This window comes from Lissotriton helveticus, chromosome 4_1 (assembly GCF_964261635.1).
Source record: "Lissotriton helveticus chromosome 4_1, aLisHel1.1, whole genome shotgun sequence".
Classification (NCBI taxonomy): Eukaryota; Metazoa; Chordata; class Amphibia; order Caudata; family Salamandridae; genus Lissotriton; species Lissotriton helveticus.
The window spans coordinates 1,471,856,554-1,471,875,252 of NC_136063.1; the positions used below are offsets into that span (position 1 = coordinate 1,471,856,554).

The 18,699-nt window shown below is 46.0% G+C and overlaps 1 protein-coding gene across 1 annotated transcript in view; it reads right to left on the bottom strand.

The window, feature by feature from the left end:
- Positions 1-655: 655 nt before the first annotated feature.
- The window catches only part of NRN1 (neuritin 1), a 34,975-nt gene continuing 16,931 nt past the window's right edge, over positions 656-18,699 (bottom strand). The window contains exons 2-3 of the mRNA XM_078688056.1: positions 5,784-5,928; positions 656-1,801 (exon numbers count right to left, since the gene is read on the bottom strand). Of these exons, the coding sequence (XP_078544182.1) occupies positions 1,561-1,801; positions 5,784-5,928 (386 nt within the window). The 3' untranslated portion in view covers positions 656-1,560. The remainder of the gene's footprint in view (positions 1,802-5,783; positions 5,929-18,699) is intronic.

Sequence of the window (18,699 nt, forward strand, 5' to 3'; positions counted from 1 at the left end):
TTAGGTGGACTATGTCCATCCACACGTGTATCCATACAGTGGCTCTCTACACGTTGGCTACCTTTCCTCCGCGGTTACCATACCGGATCAGCCTGGGACCTTGATGAACTGGCCCATGGTGCTAATTTTGGACAAATAATTGGAAAAACAATTGGTTCCAATACTCTGAGAGGTTGAGAAACCTGCTGATTTTTCTATCAACATAATTTTGCCATATATTATTCCGTCCTTGAGGTCGTGGATGCCACAAGAAGATTCATTGCCCTGAAGAAGTCCTACTTGAATCGGACGAAACGCGTTGGCTGATGGTTTTTCAATTGGAAATAAAGAAAATATAATCAATTGATGGGATAATTAACTTTCTTGACACAAATCTGTTCTAGTTAATGTTGTGGACATATGGGGTTTCTTACATATATGTTAAGAAAGGTGGTGCAGTTCCAATCTATTGCTTACCCGGAACTGTGGCACTCACGACTCACTCCACCTCAGCTCCCCCTCTGCTAACCTTTATACTTGGACATACATATTATATTGGTCTGCTTCAGGTCAAAGTTCACCACATGACCAACCACCTGTGCAGAAGGTTCCGGTCACACGGCATCCAACAAGCAAAAAGCACAGCGCCTTTCAGAACAAACAACGCGACATCCACTTCAAACAATAATATTTATTTTAATACTTTTTAACTATACTTTGTAGCAAATATCTCTTTTTTGCTGATTTGAGTTAATAATAAACCTCTGTAAGTACATCTGTTATTCATTTATTTTAAAATCAAGGCTCTGGTTTTCTGAAAATCTCGTGTTTTTCTTTTGCCGTAGCTGTTAATACATTTAAAGCCCCCGGTGTGTATGAGTGCGTGAGTGTTTGTTAATACGGTTGTAATATTCAGGTTTACTATGTGCAACATCTAAAACAAGAGAATGAAACTAAAAAGGCAGTGAAATCGGAGATATGCCTTGGCAACAGCGGGTAAAGCTACAGTGCAGCCTCCCATAGCAGCAATGCATCCATTCTGGTGTGCGGCACTTCCGTTTCCGGGTCAGTTCCATCTTTCCTCTCTTAAACCTGTTTCCATACTCCAAGTGCTAGTTGCGGAGGTCCGGCCACACACTACACAAGTCACTGCAGAGGCCTAGTGCTGGGAGGCGGGAATTGTGGATTATTCACCGTTTGTTTCGCAGGCCAGGAGAACGCGCATCTCGCCGTCTTTCCTCACTTTCTTCTTTTATTGTGGAGAGCCCGCCTTGGCTGTTTTTATTTTTTTTATTTTCCTCTCGCTTATTGGTTTTGATAACGATTTTCGATGGCTCTCGGCCGTTCCTGAGGGTTTTATTTTCCTTATCTGCGAAAAGGTACCAGGGCTGGGGACTCCTTGTACTTGGCTGGACAGTAAAGCTGAGGTCCCGTTTTGGCTGTTGCTGCTTGCTGTTTGGTAACATTTGGCGAATAAAACACAAAATAAAGGTGTAAGTCCCGCCGGTCCTGTGGCGCGGAGTGTCGCTGCGCCCCCTGCAGGTGCGAGGCCTCGGGATGAGTGATGGGGTCCGCCAGGGGCTAGAAGACGAACCAGGTGACCAGGGCAGGGAGGGCGGCCAGCAGCAGGGGCAGGAGGGCGGGCATCGGCGCGTGGAGCCCGGACGGGCCCGAGCCGTTGCTCCCCCCGCAGAGTTCAAAGAGGCTGCCTTGGAAATCGAGGTTTTTGGACTCCCGTTTCAGTTTTTCCCAGATGTCTTTCGCGCCTTCCTGGCAATCCGTAAGGGCCGTGATGGTGCAGGCGTGGAAGTCGTTCCAGTACCTGCAGGGTGAGAGGGACAAACAAAGAGAAAAGAGGGGTAGGTTGGCATGGCTTCTCAAACACATGTGGAGATACCCACTCATAGGTCCACAACCCAAACCCCAAGACACGCTCCCCTGCATGCAAACGAGATTCTGGGGCCTTGGCGAGCACGAGCACCAAAGTACCATCCTGTAGGCTAGACCAAGGGTGTCCAATGTAGGCCCAGGAGGGCCACGTTCATGCCAGCTTTTCATGACAAGCCGTTTTCTAGATATACCCGACAGGTATCTCGCCCTACTGGCATGTGAGCCCAACCCTACAGCAGTTACCATATTAAAAGGTAACCGTGTGCTCCTAGCCCCTGGCAAACGCACCAACATACAAATATAAATGTCCAAAGTCAGATCCACCTACAAACAAGCACTCCCAGCCAACAACATCAACATGTCCGCACGAAACTACGGGCCAGCATGGTATAGGGCGCCCTCACACATACACGGCAGGGAAGCCTACTTTGACACAAACCAGAATTTGAAAAACATTTGAAGATCAACCTACACACACTGAATATGACGTCACTCCTTTACTCGTCACTGGTCAGCTTGGAACGTGCAGGCGTGCGGCCCTCCTGGCTCCACACTGGACACCCTTAGTGTAGGAAATATTCAGCCCTGCGCCCCACATGCACAGGCACACATTTTACAGAGTAGTCGCCACGGAGCTGCTGCCGGTGCACCGTGGAAGTAAGGGGTCTGACGTTCCTGCCAAATACATTGGGTTGTAAAGAACATTCGCTCTGAATCTGTGCGGGTCAGCGAACGACGTTCTCGGGTCGTGGATTTTGTTTTTTGGGGTGCAGGAGCATCTATTTTCACATCAATAGGACTCCATTTGTGCATTGAGGGATCGTGTGAGAAAAAGCTAGCGCCAAACGTGGCAGTGCAAGAGGGAACGTGAGGGGGCGTTCGCATTTCGTGAGATAAGCGTGGAAAAAAAGAAACACCTCTGATTACAAAAGAAGAGGGCGACTCTGGGGGGGAGCCTGGGGCCAAGCAGCCCCATAGCTGCACGAGAGGGTGCGCGGGCGCGCCCCCCCCGTCCTTCCTGTTACAAACAGTCTGTGTTTAGCAGGACGCGAAGCGCTGCTTGTTGAAACTCGCTCGGTTTTGTCCCAGTTTCCTACGACAAGACGGGGGCGCGGGTGCGGGCGAGAGGGCGTTATCACAGCGAGGCTCCTGACTGATGAAAGTATGTTTGGTGAAGTCTTTTCAAAAGAGGGCGGAGCCGCGTGGCAGCCATGCCGCGCCGGTGCTAGACAGGTAGAGGTCGCGCTGACTTATTACCCGCACCCCCACTCATAACATCCCCCCCTACTCCCCCCTCCCGTCTCTCGGGCTATAATTGGCGAGGTCTCTAAGCCGGGATGCAGGCCCCAGCTTTCGGCCCATTTGCAATATTTAATGAGAGTTTGAGGGGCAGGGGCGGCCCAGGGGGCGTCTCGCCTGCAATATCTCCCTTGTAATTGTGTCTCCCAGAGGGGGAGTAAATCTGCTCTCGTCTGCTGTCCGTGAACAGGCGCAGCCTAGTGACGGCCCCTTTTAGGGGGGGGGGCATAAACTACCGAGCCGGTGATCGGACCAGAAGCTCTCTAGCAGCATTGTACGTGGCCTTTTAGGGTGTGAACCCCTGGCTTGGATTCATTCAAACCGAGCCACACATAACTGCGCCATTAACGCTTCTCGAATGACCCGGGTGCATTTTCAGTTCGTTTTGTATACCGATTGCGATCGATGTGTGTGAGGCGGTGCGGGGGTCCATTTAGAAAAGAATGACGATTGAGGAAGTTAATGAGGGTAGAAACACGTGTATGAAATTAGCAGAAAACACATTAAATGATGATTTTAATATTTTTTTCGAAGTGATGTATTAATGTGTGTGTAAGATATTTTAGACCCTATAACGGACAGTAAAGGGTAGATGAAATAGGGTCAAACAATGTGCATCAGGCATTAATCTGCGGGTATGTGCCCGTGCGTGTGTGAATACATATGTTCACCATGCCAGTCACATGAACTGTGGATCAATAAACACATGATTTGGAGTTGGCGCACTAATGACAATACATTCCCATGTGTATTGCTGCAGTTCAAAAGGCAAAGGGGATGTTACCACAGTAGTACTCGACACGTTTTCACATTTTTACCGTTATTCGCATTCTAAAATGTTTTTCCTTAATTTTGTGGCGTTTATAGATTAACTGAAATTTTAAGGGCAGGGTTAAGTTTTATATACTTATATTTTCTCTTTTCTATATTGCGTGACTTATGTCGAATCAGCAAAAGATATTTGACAATGCCTAGCGTGAAAATGTGCTGCTTTACTGCTTCACGTGCAGTCTCAAGGCATGTTAAAGTCATAATATGCTTGTTTGCCATGCTGTCGTTTCCTGTGTGGGTTTTGTGGAGCAGCCATACACAAGGGTTGCATTCATGCCGTGGGATAAAATATCACCAATTATATCTGTGAGGGCGGAGGTAAGCGTCATGGTACACACGAGGCGCCGCCTCCCGTGGCTCATCGCCCGTCCCACTCACAACAATGGTAATAAAAGAATACATGGTTTATTGTATGTTATTTTTGTTACTTTTATTCGTAGGAATCATAGGTATTTAGGCCAAACCGAAGAAATACACGTGGCTCACCCCAGCGGGCACTGTGGTTATAACGTAGAAATTACCCCCGTAAATATGCACACCTGCTTCACGTTTAGTTTCCATGGGGTATGACATTTATTTGTACACCTGGGAATGTGCTGTACTGTTCAGACGGTGAATTATTTTTCTCGTCTGACTGAACTCTGGTCTCGTGCTCTGTTTACTGCAAGTTCATGGTTCTCATTTTTGTGTTATCGTCAATACAAAGGTAGGAAAGCACGTTTTCTCTCGCAGTCTACACGTAGAGAAACCGGAGGGACTTTCTGCACCCGGGGTGAGCGCAGAGGCAGGGGTGGACACATTTTATTACCCTCTGAAGGCTGAGAGCGATGAATCAAATGTGTATTTAAATAACGCGGCCAGCGCCTAGTGGAAAGAGACGTCCATGGGGACGGGGCCTTCAGATGTGCCGCCCCAGGCCGGGCTTTTTAAGCGCCCCCCCCCCCATGCCTGTGCATTAATAGGAAGACGCACGAATGCGAACAGGGAGCTGCAGCCCGGGGCAGCAGGCTGTCCTGTGCAGCCCTATAAGGCAGCCGGCAGCACCATCTGGGCTCCGGAGAGGGGGGTGGGCTTCAAAATTGGTTGGCACTGTGGGGGGCTGCACCGACCCTGGCAGGGTGGGTGCTCGGGAGAGAGGCGCCAGCTGTGTGAGGGCACAAGTGCTGGTGCGACAGAGAGTGTGAAGTGGAAGAAACGCAGATGTGTCTGTGTGCCAAGGAGGACAGACGCCAAGAAAGCGTATTGTAGGAACGAAAGATGATGTAAATGGTCTGAGCGGCATTTTTGGATGTGTGCACGAGCGTATGTGTCAGCAGGAAGCGCCGAGGGAGTCAAATGGCATGTAGGAGAGTTGTGGGAAAGAAGGGCGTGGCGACTTGGTGGGGGTGTCATTAAAGAAGGGACCAAGTAAGGAAATAAAATGTAAAAAGAGAAGAATGAAAAGAGGATGGAATAAAAGAAAAAAGAACCCGAAGATAACGAAGGAAGAGTTGGGTCGTCCGCCGCAAGGGAGGAACATGGCGGGTGTTTGTAATCTCGACAACACAAAATGTGATACATCATGCAGTCAATGAAATATGACCAGGCTGTGCTATAATCTTACCCTTGAGCCTGAGCATTACTCTAAAAAAAAAACTTAATTTCCGACAGCATTTACACACCACAGCATGCAACAGCACCCCACCTAACGCCCCGCCCACTCCTCTTCAGGCCGGGGGAGTCCAATTGCATGCGCGGGTACCAGGGAGTGGAGAGAGTGTCTAGCTAAAATAGGGCCTACTTACGAGCAGATGGTCTTGAGGTTCCGGTCATCGTCCAGGTCCTGTGGATAGTTGGCCATTTTGTCGCCCAGTGTGAGCAGGCAGTCCGAGAAGCCCTTGAAGACCGCATCGCATTTGCCCGCTGCCCTCACCGCCTGCACCAGGTACGCTAGGGACAGAGAAGCAGCACCGTCAGCACCAGCCAAGCTGGACAGCTCCCAGCAGCAGCTCAAGCCAAACACAGCCTGCTCTAGATCACGTGCAGCCTAAACCAAACACAGCTGCTCCTGGATCCCCTACAGGCCAAACCAAATACATCCCACGCTAGTTCACATACAGACTGAACCAAACTCACCCTGTGCTAGATCACATGCAGACCAGAACAAAGGCATCGTGCGCTAGATCACATGCAGACCAGACCAAACCAAACGTATCCTGCGCTAGATCACATACAAAACAAACCAAACCAAACGCATCTTGCACTAGAGCACATGCAGGCCAACCCAAACTCATCCTGTGCTAGATCACATGCAGACCAAACAACTCACATTGCAGGCTAGCTCACATGCAGCCCAAACCAAAACTATCATGCTCTAGATGACACACAGAGCAAACCAAACGCATTGTGTGCTAGATCACTTGCAGACCAAACCAACCACATCCTGCGCTAGATCACATGCAGGCCAACCCAAACTCATCCTGCGCTAGATCACATGCACACCAAACCAAACTCATCCTGCGCTAGATCACATGCAAACCAAACTAAACACATCCTGCTCTATGTCACATGCAAACCAAACCAACCGCATTCTGCGCTAGATCACATGCAAACCAAACACATCCTGCACTACTTCACATGCAGACCAAACTAAACACATTGTGCGCTGGATCACATGCAGAGCAAACCAAGCACACCCTGCTCTACATCACATTCAGACGAAACCAAGAGCATTGTGCGCTAGATCACATGCAGACCAAACCACCCACATCCTGGGCTAGATCACATGCAAACCAAACAAAACATATCCATGGCTAGAGCACATGCAAACAAAACTAAACACATCCTGCCTAAGAACACATGCAGACCAAACCAAATGCATCCTGTCCTAGATCACATACAAACCAAACCAAACCAAAGCAAACACATCCTGCACTAGAGCACATGCAGGCCAACCCAAACTCATCCTGTGCTAGATCACATGCAGGCCAAACAAAACACATTGCAGGCTAGCTCACATGCAGCCCAAACCAAACACATTATGCGCTAGATGACACACAGACCAAACCAACCACATCCTGCGCTAGATCACATGCAAACCAAACCAAACGTATCCTGCGCTAGAGCACATGCAGACCAAACAAAACACAGCATGCGCTAGACGACACACAGAGCAAACCAAACACATTGTGTGCTAGATCTCATGCAGACCAAACCAACCACATCCTGCGCTAGATCACATGCAAACCAAACCAAATGAATCCTGCGCTAGAGCACATGCAGACCAAACCAAATGCATCCTGTGCTATATCACATGCAAACCAAACCAAATGTATCCTGCGCTAGAGCACATGCAGACCAAACAAAACACATTGCAGGCTAGCTTACATGCAGACCAAACCAAACATCACGTGCTAGATGACACACAGAGCAAACCAAACAAATTGTGTGCTAGATCACATGCAGGCCAAACCAAGCACATCCTGCGCTAGATGACACACAGAGCAAACTAAACACATTGTGTGCTAGCTCACATGCAGACCAAACCAAACACACCCTGCGCTAGATGACACACAGAGCAAACTAAACACATTGTGTGCTAGATCACATGCAGACCAAAGCAAACACACCCAGCATTAGATCACATGCTTACCAAACCAAAATCACCCTGCTCTAAATCACACCCAGACCAAACCAAACACACATTGTGCTAGATCACATGCAAACCAAAGACATGCTGCTCTAGATCACATGCAAACCACAAACATCCTGCACTAGTTCACAATCAGACTAAACATATCGTGCGCTGGATCACGTGCAGAGCAAACCAAGCAAACCCTGCTCTACATCACATGCAGACCAAACCAACCGCATTGTGTGCTAGATCACATGCAGACCAAACCAAACACATCCTGCGCTAGATGACACACAGAGCAAACCAAACAAAGTGTGTGCTTAGATACCATGCAGACCAAAGCAAACACATACTGCATTAGATCAGATGCTTACCAAACCCAAATCACCCTGCTCTAGTTCACACCAGACCAAAACAACCGCATCCTGCTATAGAGCACATGCAAACCAAACAAAACTTATCCTGTGCTAGATCACATGCAAACCAAATCAAACTGATCCTGCGCTAGATCACATTCAGACCAAACCAAATACATCCTGCGCTACATCACATGCAGACCAAACCAAACTCATCCTGCACTAGTTCACATACAGACCAAACCAAACATCCTGCACTAGATCACATGCAGACAAAACTAAATGCATCCTGCTATAGCTCACATGCAAACCAAACCAAACGCATCGTGCGCGAGATCACATGCAGTCCAAACCAACCACATTCTGCTCTAGATCACATGCAAACCAAACACATCCTGCACTAGTTTACATGCAGACCAAACTAAACAAGTTGTGCGCTGGGTGACGCAGACCAAACCAACCACATGCTGCGCTAGATCACATGCAGACCTAACCAAACGCATTCTGTGCTAGATCACATGCAGACCAAACCAAACACATTGTGGGCTAGCTCACATGCAGACCAAACCACACACATCCTGCACTAGTTCACATGCAGACCAAAGCAAACACATCCTGTGTTAGATCACATGCTTACCAAACCAAAATCACCCTGCTCTACATTACACCCAGACCAAACCAAACACACCTTGTGCTAGATCACAGGCAAACCAAACACAGCCTGCTCTAGATCACATGCAAACCACACACATCCTGCACTAGTTCACATGCAGACCAAACTAAACACATCGTGTGATCGATCACATGCAGACACATTGCGAGCTAGCTCACATGCAGACCAAACCAAACACATCCTGCGCTAGATGACACACAGAGCACACCAAACACATTGTGTGCTAGATCACATGTAGACCAAAACAAACTCATCCTGCATTACATCAGATGCTTATCAAACCAAAATCACCCTGCTCTAGATCACACCCAGACCAAACCAACCGCATCCTGCTCTAGAGCACATGCAAACCAAACTAAACATATCCTGTGCTAGATCACATGCAAATCAAACCAAACGCATCCTGCGCTAGAGCACATGCACACCAAACCAAATACATCCGGCGCTAGAGCACTTGCAAACCAAAACAAACTGATCCTGCGCTAGATCACATTCAGACCAAACCAAATACATCCTGCGCTAGATCACATGCAGACCAAATCAAACACATTGCGAGCGATCTCACATGCAGACCAAACCAACCGCATCCTGCTCTAGAGCACATGCAAACCAAACTAAACATATCCTGTGCTAGATCACATGCAAATCAAACCAAACGCATCCTGCGCTAGAGCACATGCACACCAAACCAAATACATCCTGCGCTAGAGCGCTTGCAAACCAAAACAAACTGATCCTGCGCTAGATCACATTCAGACCAAACCAAATACATCCTGCGCTAGAGCACTTGCAAACCAAACCAAACTGATCCTGCGCTAGATCACATTCAGACCAAACCAAATACATCCTGCGCTAGATCACATGCAGACCAAACCAAATACATCCTGCGCTAGATCACATGCAGACCAAACCAAACTCATCCTACACTAGTTCACATACAGACCAAACCAAACATCCTGCACTAGATCACATGCAGACAAAACTAACCACATCCTGCTCTAGATCCCATGCAAACCAAACCAAACACATTGTGCGCTAGATCACATGCAGTCCAAACCAAACGCATTGTGAGCTAGATCACATGCAGTCTAAACCAACTACATATTGCTACAGGTCACATGCAAACCAAACACATCCTGCACTAGTTTACATGCAGACCAAACTAAACACATTGTGCACTGCCTGATGCAGACCAAACCAAACACATCCTGTGCTAGATCACAAGCAGACCTAACCAAACGCATTCTGTGCTAGATGACCAACAGAGCAAACCAAACACATTGTGGGCTAGATCGCATGCAGACCAAAGCAAACACATCCTGTGTTAGATCACATGCTTACCAAACCAAAATCACCCTGCTCTAGATCACACCCAGACCAAACCAAACACACCTTGTGCTAGATCACATTCAAACCAAACACACCTTGCAATAGATCACATAGCAGACTAAACTAAACATGTCCTGTGCTAGATCACATTCTGACCAAACTAAATACACCCTGCTCTAGATCACATGTGGTCCAAACCAATCACATTGTGGGCTAGTCACATACAGGTCAGACCAAACGCATCCTGCGCTATATAACACATAGACCAAACCAAACACATTGTGTGCCAGATCACATGCAGACCAGATCAAACACATCCTGCGCTAAATGACACACAGAGCAAACCAAACACATTGTGTGCTAGATCACTTGCAAACCAAACCAACCATCCTGCGCTAAATAAAATGTGGACCAAACCAGACACATCCTGCGCCAGATCTCATACCTTGCCACTCCAAACACACCCTGCTCTAGATCACACCCTGACCAAACTAAACACTTTCTGCACTAGATCACATACAGATTAAACCAAGCACATTCTGCACTAGATCCCATGCAGACCTAACTAAACTACACATGTGCTAGATCGCTTGCAAACCAAACACACCCTGCAAGATATCGCATTCGCTTAGCAGACCAAACTAAACATGTTCTGAACTAGATCACATGCAGAGCAAACTAAACAGACTATGCGTCGGATCACACACAGACTAAACCAAACGCAGCCTCTTCTGGATCCTGTCCAGGGCAAATCAAACACATCCCGCACTACATGACATGAAAACTAAACCAAACACATCCTGTGCTGGATTACATGCAGAGCAAACTAAACACAGCCAATGCTAGATCACCTGCAAACCAAGCAAAACAGATCGTTCCCCAGACCACATGCAGACCAAACCAAACACAACCTGCACTAGATCACCTGCCGACCAAACTAAACACACCCTGTGCCAGATAACATGCAGACCAAACCAAACAGCCTTTCCTATTATTTTATGTAGATTTGTAGAGCGCTATATCAGCTGAGAGGGTATTTTGGCGCTGAGCAGGTGTGAGTCTACCCAAACCGAGGGCCTTGAGGGACTACTTGAAAAGTCGGTCTTCAGCTACTCGCTCTTCTGGATCCAGTATAGGACACACCAAACACATTCTGTTATAGAACACATGCAGAACAAGCCAAACAGAGCCTCCTATGCAGCCCAATGAACCTTACTAAACACCAAAAACCAAAACATCTTACCTTTGGCTACATTATTTTCTACCAATAGCCACCGTCTTACAATATTTCACACCTACTACAACACAGCCTGTCTTACAATGTAATACACAGAACTAGAACACATCATGCCTAATACCATAGAACTGGACTGTTCCCATGAGGCACAGGGTCAGACTGATTTGCACATGGCCATGTCTGAACTGGGGTGGCAGAGTGGGCTAAAGAACGGTGATGGGTCAAACCCAGATCTTTTGACTGGGTGTGAGTGTTTGATTGGTTCAGATGCTCCGTCCATCACCACCCCCTTTTGTACCGCTTAATACCATAGAAGACATTATTACAATAAGTCTAGACTGTTTGACCAGTGCACCTCAGTACAATACACTCTGCCTTAAAACCCAATACACATTGACTTAAAATCCATAATCGTCCACCAAAACTAACAATACCATACAGATATGAAATAATACATCCTGCCTCACTGTAGTTCACACCTACCGCAACATAGCCTGCAATGCAGCCCAAATCACAACTTTTAGATCACAGCCTGCTTTACACCCTTAAACGTGCACATGCAATATAACCAATTCAAATACTACTGCACCTCATTCCTTATACCCAAAACACATAACCACAATATATTCTAATTTATTCCCCATGATCACACCCAAAAAATTCAACCTGCGTAGGGCACACTGATTTGTCTTATAAGCCAATACATATTACTAAAACGCAATCTGCTTATATCCAAACTCATATTACTAGAACACATCCGAGCTGAACCCCAACTAACATTACTAGAGCACACCCTCCCTTACATCCGTAAATATATTATTAGAACACATCCTGCCTAACATTTCAAATCACATTACTGGAACACACCCCACCTTACATCCTATCACACACTACAAGAGCACATCCTGCCATACATCTATAAACATATTACTAGAGCACATCCTGCCTTACACCCCTATACATAGTACTACAACACACCCTGCCTTACATCCTATCACACACTACAAGAGCACATCCTGCCTTACATCTATAAATACATAGTACTACAACACACCGTGCCTTACATCCTAGCACACACTACAACACACCCTGCCTTACATCCCTATACACAGTACTAAAACACTTCTTGCCTTACATCCATGATCATAAATAACTTTATTCGATTCAAGAGAATCATAAAAGTATACAGTTTCACATAACATCCATAAACATATTACTAGAACACATCCTACCTTACACCCCTATACACAGTACTAAAACACATCCTGCCTTACATCTATAAACATATTACTAGAACAGATCCTGCCTTACACCCCTATACACAGTACTTCAACACATCCTGCCTTACACCCCTATACACAGTACTAAAACACATCCTGCCTTACATCTATAAACATATTACTAGAACAGATCATGCCTTACACCCCTATACACAGTACTACAACACATCCTGCCTTACACCCCTATAAACAGTACTAAAACACATCCTGCCTTACATCCATAAACATATTACTCGAACAGATCCTGCCTTACACCCATATACACAGTACTAGAACACACCCTGCCTTACATCCTAGCACACATTACAAGAGCACATCCTGCCTTACATCTATAAACATATTACTAGAGCACAGCTCACCTAACACCCCAACTAACGTTACTAGCACACACTGCAAGACATCCTGCCTTGCATCCAAACGCACATTACAAGAGCACATCCTGCCTTACAATCATCAACAAATTACTAGAACACCTCCTGCCTTACACCCCTGTACACAGTACTGCAACACATCCAACCTTACACCCTAGCACATACTACTAGATCACAGCTGACCTAACACCCCAACTAACATTACTAGAACACATCCTGCCTTACATCCTAGCATACATTACTAGAAACAGCCTACCTAACATCCCAACTCACATTACTAGAACACCTATACACATTACTAGAACACATCCTGCCTTACACACTTATGTGCATTACTACAACACATTCTGCCTTACCTCCTAGCATTTATTATTTTAGAACAAATGTGGCCTTATATCGCTATAAACAAGACCCCCCCCCAGGATTATGCGGCCTGGGATGGCAAATTTTGCAGCAATAAAAAGGACATTTTGCTATCATGAACCGCAAAATTAGTGGTATTTTTACGGCAGGCAAAATATGTGTTTATCACAAAAATACAGCTCGGCCATTGCGGGAGACTCTGACCAGTAATGTTTTGTGGCCTCTGGCCTGGCAGAGTGCCCAGCAGCAACACACCTCGGACAAGAAGGTGTTTGCTGCCAGAGAGTGCGTATCTAAATTTGAAAAAACTTTTCTCTCTCTCTGGCATCGGACAGCCACTATTACTAAAGTACGAGTACAGAGCAGCAGGGAGCAAATGGAGTGTCAGGAATATCGATGACTCAAAAATGGGAGCACAATGGGGGTGAGGAGAGGGGGGCCATGAGTGTCCTGAGATTGTTGGGGTGCTTATCACGGGGTGAGAGAGGAGGCACGGAGGGTGGGATCTAAGAGGGGGGCATTTTAGAGGACAGGATATGGCGTTGGGGACAAAGCTACCAAATTTGCAACTGGGGATCCAGATTTGAGTCCTTTCATCGGTTCAACATCCTAGGATTCTGGGCAAATAAGGAAACCTCGCCAGCTCCGAAATACTACTTATTTAATGTAACTGGAGATCCATAGGGAAAAAAAAACACAACAGGCAATGGTTTCTGGACAGCAGGTCTGAGGAAACAATGGGCAGGGGCCCAGGGGGAGCGCTGTGTGCATTTTCAATGCAAAAAGAACAATTGATGGACAGAATGCAGAAAAGATCTGGGCCTAAATCCATTGTTTTTTGCTCCCCGTGCCATTCTGGTTTGAACTCAGCCATATGCAAATCAGTCTGACCCTGCACCCAATGGGAAAAGTCCAGCACGAACTGCCAGGCCAGGTCCTCCCTGGACTGGAAACAAGCATCCTAGGACTGGTTGCAGGATTTCACCCCTCTTCAGGAACAATATCTTTACTCAAGTGGCATGGAGAGCACAGGACCCATGTCTGGGCATACCCACTCGGGGAGAAAAATGCAAAAAGAGAAAATTGATGGACAGAATGCAGAACAATCTCCTACATTCACCCAAGTACAGAGATATGGGCCTAAATCCATCGTTTTTTTGCTCCCCATGCAATTCCGGTTTGAACCCAGCCATATGCAAATCAGTCTTGACCCTGCGCCCAATGGGAATAGTCCAGCCCGAACTGCGAGGCCGGGTCCTCCCTGGACTTGAAACAAGCATCCCAGGACCGGTTTCAGGGTTTCACCCCTCATCGGCCAGGATAGATTGACTCCAGTGGCATGGAGAGCATGGGACCCGCGTCTGGGCATACCCGTCCCACTAGGTGTGACAAATGAAAAAAGAACAATTGATGGACAGAATGCAGAACAATGTCATACATTCACCCCAGTACAGAGATCTGGGCCTAAATCCAACTTTTTTTGCTCACCATGCCATTGGATGCTTGTTTCCGGTCTGATTTGAATATGGAACTAACCCATATCTATTGACTGGGGGTGGATGTTTGTTTTGCTCTGCATTCCCTCCATCATCTGTGTGTCTTTTGCTTTCTCACTCTAAGTGCGCCGGGTATGCCCAGACGTGGGTCTCGGGCTCACTGTGCCACTGGATTCAAGCTAGCCTGGCGCTTCGGGTTTGACTGTTCCCATGAGGTACAGGGTCAAGACTGATTTTCATATGGCTGGGTCTAAACTGGGGTGGCATGGTGAGAAAAAGAACAATGGATTCAAACCAGATCTATAAAACATGGGGTGAATGTTTGATTTGCTCTACATTCCATCCATCATCTGTGTGTATTTTGCTTTCTCATCCTAAGTGTGCCGGGCATGCCCAGACGTCGGTCCTGGGCTCACTGTGCCACTCGATTAAAGCTAGCCTGGCTGATTAGGGGTGATGCCCCGAAACCGGTCCCAGGTTGCTTGTTTCCGGTCCAGGGAGGACCAGGTTTGGCAGTTCGGGTTGGACTGTTCCCATGAGGCACAGGGTCAAGCCTGATTTGTATACTTCTGGGTCTAAATTGAGGTCACATGGTGAGCAAAAGAACAATGGATTTAACCCAGATCTATTTACTTGGAGTGAATGTTTGATTTGCTGTGCATTCTGTTCATCATCTGTGTGTCTTTTGATTTCTCGCTCTAAGTGCGCCTGGTATGCCCAGATGTGGTTCCCAGGCTCACTGTGCCACTGGATTCAAGCTAGCCTGGCAGTTTGGGTTGGACTGTTCCCATGAGGGACATGGTCAAGACTGATTTGTATATGGCTGGGTCTACACTGGGGTGACATGGTGAGCAAAAGAACGATGGATTTAACCCAGATCTATTGATATGGGGTGAATGTTTGATTTGCTCTGCATTCCATACATCATCTGTGTGTGTTTTGCTTTCTTGCCCCAAGTGCGCCGGGTATGCCCAGACGTGGGTCCCGGGCTCACTGTGACACTGGTTTCAAGGTAGCCTGGCTGATGAGGGGTGATGTCCCAAAACTGGTCCCAGGATGCCTGTTTCCGGTTCAGGGAGGACCTGGCTTGGCAGTTCGGGCTGTACTATTAACATGAGGCACATTGTCAAGACTGATTTGCATATGGCTGGATCTAAACTGGGGCGGCATGGTGAGCAAAAGAAAGATGGATTTAACCCAGATCTAATGACTGGTGGTGAATGTTAGAATTGCTCTGCATTCAACCCATTATCTGTGTGTCTTTTGCTGTGTATTTTAAAGGCAGGCAACAGTGGTACTTAACACTTCTGCAGCCTGCTAACTTGTTACTTATCCTCATTTCACTGGCTCAGCACAGAGCAGAGCCAATAAAAGAAGGATCAGCCTCAATGTATTTTAAGTGGCAATTTTGTAAAACAATTGCTGCATTTTTACAACTGTGCAGATTTTACGATAAACATTACTAGAACACATGATACCTTAAATCCCTGCACAAATCAATAGAATACATCCTGCCATATATTGCTCTACACATTATTAGAACATTACTAGAACACATCCTGTATTACTTCTCTATATCATCTATATCCCTATACACATTACTAGAACACATCCTTCCTCACCTCAATGTAGACATTACTAGTAAACATCCTACCTTACACCCCTATATACATTACTAGAACCTATCCTTTCTTACATCCATATACACATTACTAGAACACAACCTACCTTGCACCCCTTATACAAATTACTAGAACACATCCTGCCTTACATTCATGCACACATTACTAGAACATATCCTACCTTACATCCCATACACATTACTAGAACACATCCTGCCATACACCTCTATACACATTACTAGAACACATCCTGCCTTACACCTCTATACACATTACTAGAACACATCCTGCCAGTCAGTCAGTCAGTCAATAAAGCTTTATTTCGATACAATTTATCATAAAAGCTGCACATGAAACAAGTACATCAAATTTAAGAACAAAAAACAAGAACAAGCATACAAAAAAAAGTTTAACCCAGTGAAGGAGAATTAGTTTAAAATTTTACAAATTTCAAAGAAGTTCATTTGGCAGTTTTTTAAAAAAAACATTAAACAATTAATTTTAGCCTTTTGATTCGAATTGACCATGCCCATGATAAAAATTTAGCTAGGGCACAAACATAGGTAGCACGACTATCAGACGTTAATATCCGAATTGCCGCCATGTGGCTCCTAGTGCCCAGCTGCCGGCATAGGTTTTTGAGCCTAACCCTCCTAGGAAGGGCATACTCTCTGCACTCAAACAAAAAATGTGCCACTGTCTCTGGTTTACATAGGCATACTGGGCAAAGTTCTGTAGACTGTGCGGGGGATTTTCAACGTGAAGTAAAATAGTACAAAGGAAGGGTTCCTACTCTAAACTTAAAGTACAGAGCCCTATCGAAGGGTTTTTCTATAATATCAAGGTACACTTCCCGTTTGGGTTGATCCTTAAACTTCAAGAAGTCCTCCGTAAGTCTGCCCATAGTAGTACTGGTGTTCCTTTGTAGAAAGATCCAGTCCCAATAAAGTTTCTTAAGGATTGACTTCGGAGGTGAGGATCTATTAGCCCACGCATCATTTAAGCCCAGGTTTGATAGCATTGTCTTAATTTCTTTCAACCATTTAATTTTATGCCACCCTGATGATGACATAATTTCTGCTAGACCTTGCGCGTATGTTCCAAGTTCCTCCACACGCCACAGTCGTGCCCATAGCAAAAGTGGACGGAGTCTTGCAAGATCATCAATTGGGCGACATCCTAGGTCCAACATTAGCGGGACCGTGGGGGTGCCCTGGGGGAGTGACATAATTGCTCTACAAAATTTCTTCTCTGATCTTGGTAAATCGTCAGTAATGGATGAGCCCCAAAGTTCAGCCCCATAAAGAGCAGAGCTGACCCCTTTAGCCGAATAGATCTCAAGAACTACAGCTATTGGTCTTATTTTGCAGGAGCGTTGTTCTTTTAAAAGAGCTCCTGTTATCCTCTTATGGGTTAACAACATTTTGTCCAAATGTGGGGACCATTCCATTTTATGTGAAAGGCGAATACCAAGATAGTCGAAGACTTCTACCCTCTCCAGGGGTTCAGCATTCAGGGTAGGAGAGCGGACTGTTTTTTTTTGAGGATTCAACACAAGATATTTTGTCTTGCTTGTGTTGATTACCAGGCCTCGTTTGGAGCAAAAAGATTGAAAGTTATTTAAGAGCCTTTGGAGGCCTACTGGGGTTTTTGATATTAAAAGTGTATCGTCCGCGAAGAGGAGGGTAGGTATACGTTTGCCAGCCAGGGATGGTTCATCTGAAGGATGTTCCCGGAGATGCTCAACCACCCCATTGATATAAAGAGAAAAAAGGGTGGGAGCTAACACACATCCCTGGCGGACACCTCTCTCAACCGGGAACACATCCTGCCTTACACCTCTATACACATTACTAGAACACATCCTGCCATACACCTCTATACACATTACTAGAACACATCCTGCCTTACACCTCTATACACATTACTAGAATACATCCTGCAATACACCTCTATACACATTACTAGAATACATCCTGCCGTACACCTCTATACACATTACTAGAATACATCATGCCTTTCACCTCTATACACATTATTAGAACACATCCTGCCTTACATCCATATACTCATCCTGCTGTACACCTCTATACACATTACTAGAACACATCCTACCATATACCTCTATACACATTACTAGAACACATCCTGCCTTACATCCATACACACATTACTAGAACACATCCTACCTTACACCTCTACACGCATTACTAAAACACATCCTGCTTTACACCTCTATACACATTACTAGAACACACTCTGCCTTACATCCCAATATATATTAATAGAACACATCCTGCCTTACATCCATATACCCGTCCTGCCGTACACCTCTATATGCATTACTAGAACACATTGTG